Source organism: Nannospalax galili, unplaced genomic scaffold (genome assembly GCF_000622305.1).
Source record: "Nannospalax galili isolate Female #2095 unplaced genomic scaffold, S.galili_v1.0 scaffold12016, whole genome shotgun sequence".
Lineage (NCBI taxonomy): Eukaryota > Metazoa > Chordata > Mammalia > Rodentia > Spalacidae > Nannospalax > Nannospalax galili.
In genome coordinates, this window is record NW_008337424.1 from 14671 (window position 1) to 16553 (window position 1883).

The window sequence follows — 1883 nt, forward strand, 5'->3', positions numbered from 1 at the left end:
CAAACCAAACAAAATGGAATCACTTGGACTAAATGACATAACATCAACCTGAAACTTCAAGGAGGATGGAGATTCCAGTGCACCCAAGTCAGTCAACAAGGAAGTGTCTAAGCTTTAATCTGTTCACAGAAGCCCCAGAAGGAATATGATGTCACCCAGGGCTGGCTTGTTTTCCCATTGCGTGGTTTCCTTGTCCTCACCTTACAAAGCTCACTGTTGTGCCATGGCACCCTATTTTGTCCCCACACGTGCATCACAAATGAAGCCCAATGAGACTCACAGCTATGTTAGTTGAGGGTTTGTCATTGATTTAGTAAAGCCAGTAGTGCCACGTCTACATAAAAGAACTCCAGTCCCAAACTGCACAGTTTCCTGGGTGCCTGCCCCAAAAAGCCATGTGGCCAGCAGGATCCTCACCTGAGACATCAGTGTGTCACAAGCCGAGGCTAGGCCAGTTCCGACTGAAATCCCAGTAACGTTCACAACCTGCAAGACACAACAGGCCAAGTGCAATCAACGCATCACACTGAGCTGCCTCTATACTAGGGAGTCTCAGCAGTTCATGTTCAAAGAGCACATTCCCCTGAATACACTAGCTCTGTGTTTCACATCGGATGGGTATCTATGTGGGTTCTTGTCGATTACTGAACAAAATGTATCTTCAACCAAAGGACCATGGTCACCCTAGGTTAATCAGGAAAGCTTAAAGCCTAGCTTTTCTTTTCTTTCTCATTTTTCTTTCTTTTTTTTTAAAGGTGTGGTCTCACTACAGCTGGCCTGGAACTCACTATGTGCTGCCTCCTGATGTGCTATGATGCCTGGCAAGCCTAACTTTTCTTTTTTGTTTCTTAAAAATCTTTTTTTAAAATTTTTATTTATTATTTTTACTTTATGTGTATGTATGTATTGCCTGCATGTAGGTAAGTGCACCTGTGTTGTGCAATGCCCACTGAGGTCCAGAAGAGGCTGTCAGATCCCCTGGGACTCAAGTTACAGACAGTTGTTAGCTGCCATGTTGATGCTGGGATTCGAACCCAGGTCTTCTGCAAGAACAACCAGTGTTCTTAATAGAGTAGTCAAAATCCCCATAAAAATAAACAAATAAGTCAAAGAAGAAGAAAGAGTACATGAAGTTATCAAATAAAGACAGATGGGGAGATATGAGAGGAGTTGGAGGGGAGGGAGTGGGCATGGATTTGATCAAAACACCTTATATACATGTAAGAAATTCTCAATAAATTATTTAAAAAGAAAAAAACAGATTGAAGCATGTTTTGAAAAATACTAAATAAAGTTGTTTGGTAACTTTCTCAAAAAATATTTTATTTATTATTTTTATTTTATTTGTATGAGTATATTGCCTGCAGGTGTGTAAGTGCATCCAATGCTCTGCAATGCCCATAGAGGTCAGAAGAGGGTGTTGGATCCCCTGGAACTGGAGATATGGATGGTTGTTAGCTGCCATGTGGGTGCTGGGACTCAAACCTGGATCCTCTGCAAGAGCAGCCAGTGCTCTTAACCACTGAGCCATCTCTGCAGCCGCCAAGCCTAGCTTTTCTTAATGTAGCATGTCATTGCTTCTGCATCTGAGAGTTAAAGCCAAGCACTGTGGCATGTCCTATGGTCCCAGCTACTCAGAAAACTGAGGCAGAAAAATCGCTTGAGCCCATGGAGTTTAAGGTCACCTTGGTAACATAGCTGGATCTCACCTTAAACAAATTAAAAAATAAAAAGTTTTGACAAGTGTGTAAAGGCCATGCAACTCATCTCCCAGAGGATATGCATTCAACAATAACAGGGCTGGAGTATAGCTCAGCAGCTCTGAGTTCTACCCCTGGAAAACACACACACACACACACACACACACACACACACACACACAT

General features: G+C 42.5%; 1 protein-coding gene across 1 annotated transcript in view; it reads right to left on the bottom strand.

The window, feature by feature from the left end:
- LOC115070262 (multidrug and toxin extrusion protein 2-like) overlaps positions 1-1883 on the bottom strand; it is an 11603-nt gene that overhangs the window by 1293 nt on the left and 8427 nt on the right. The window contains exon 4 of the mRNA XM_029563326.1: positions 418-486. Coding sequence (XP_029419186.1) covers positions 418-486 — 69 coding nt within the window. The remainder of the gene's footprint in view (positions 1-417; positions 487-1883) is intronic.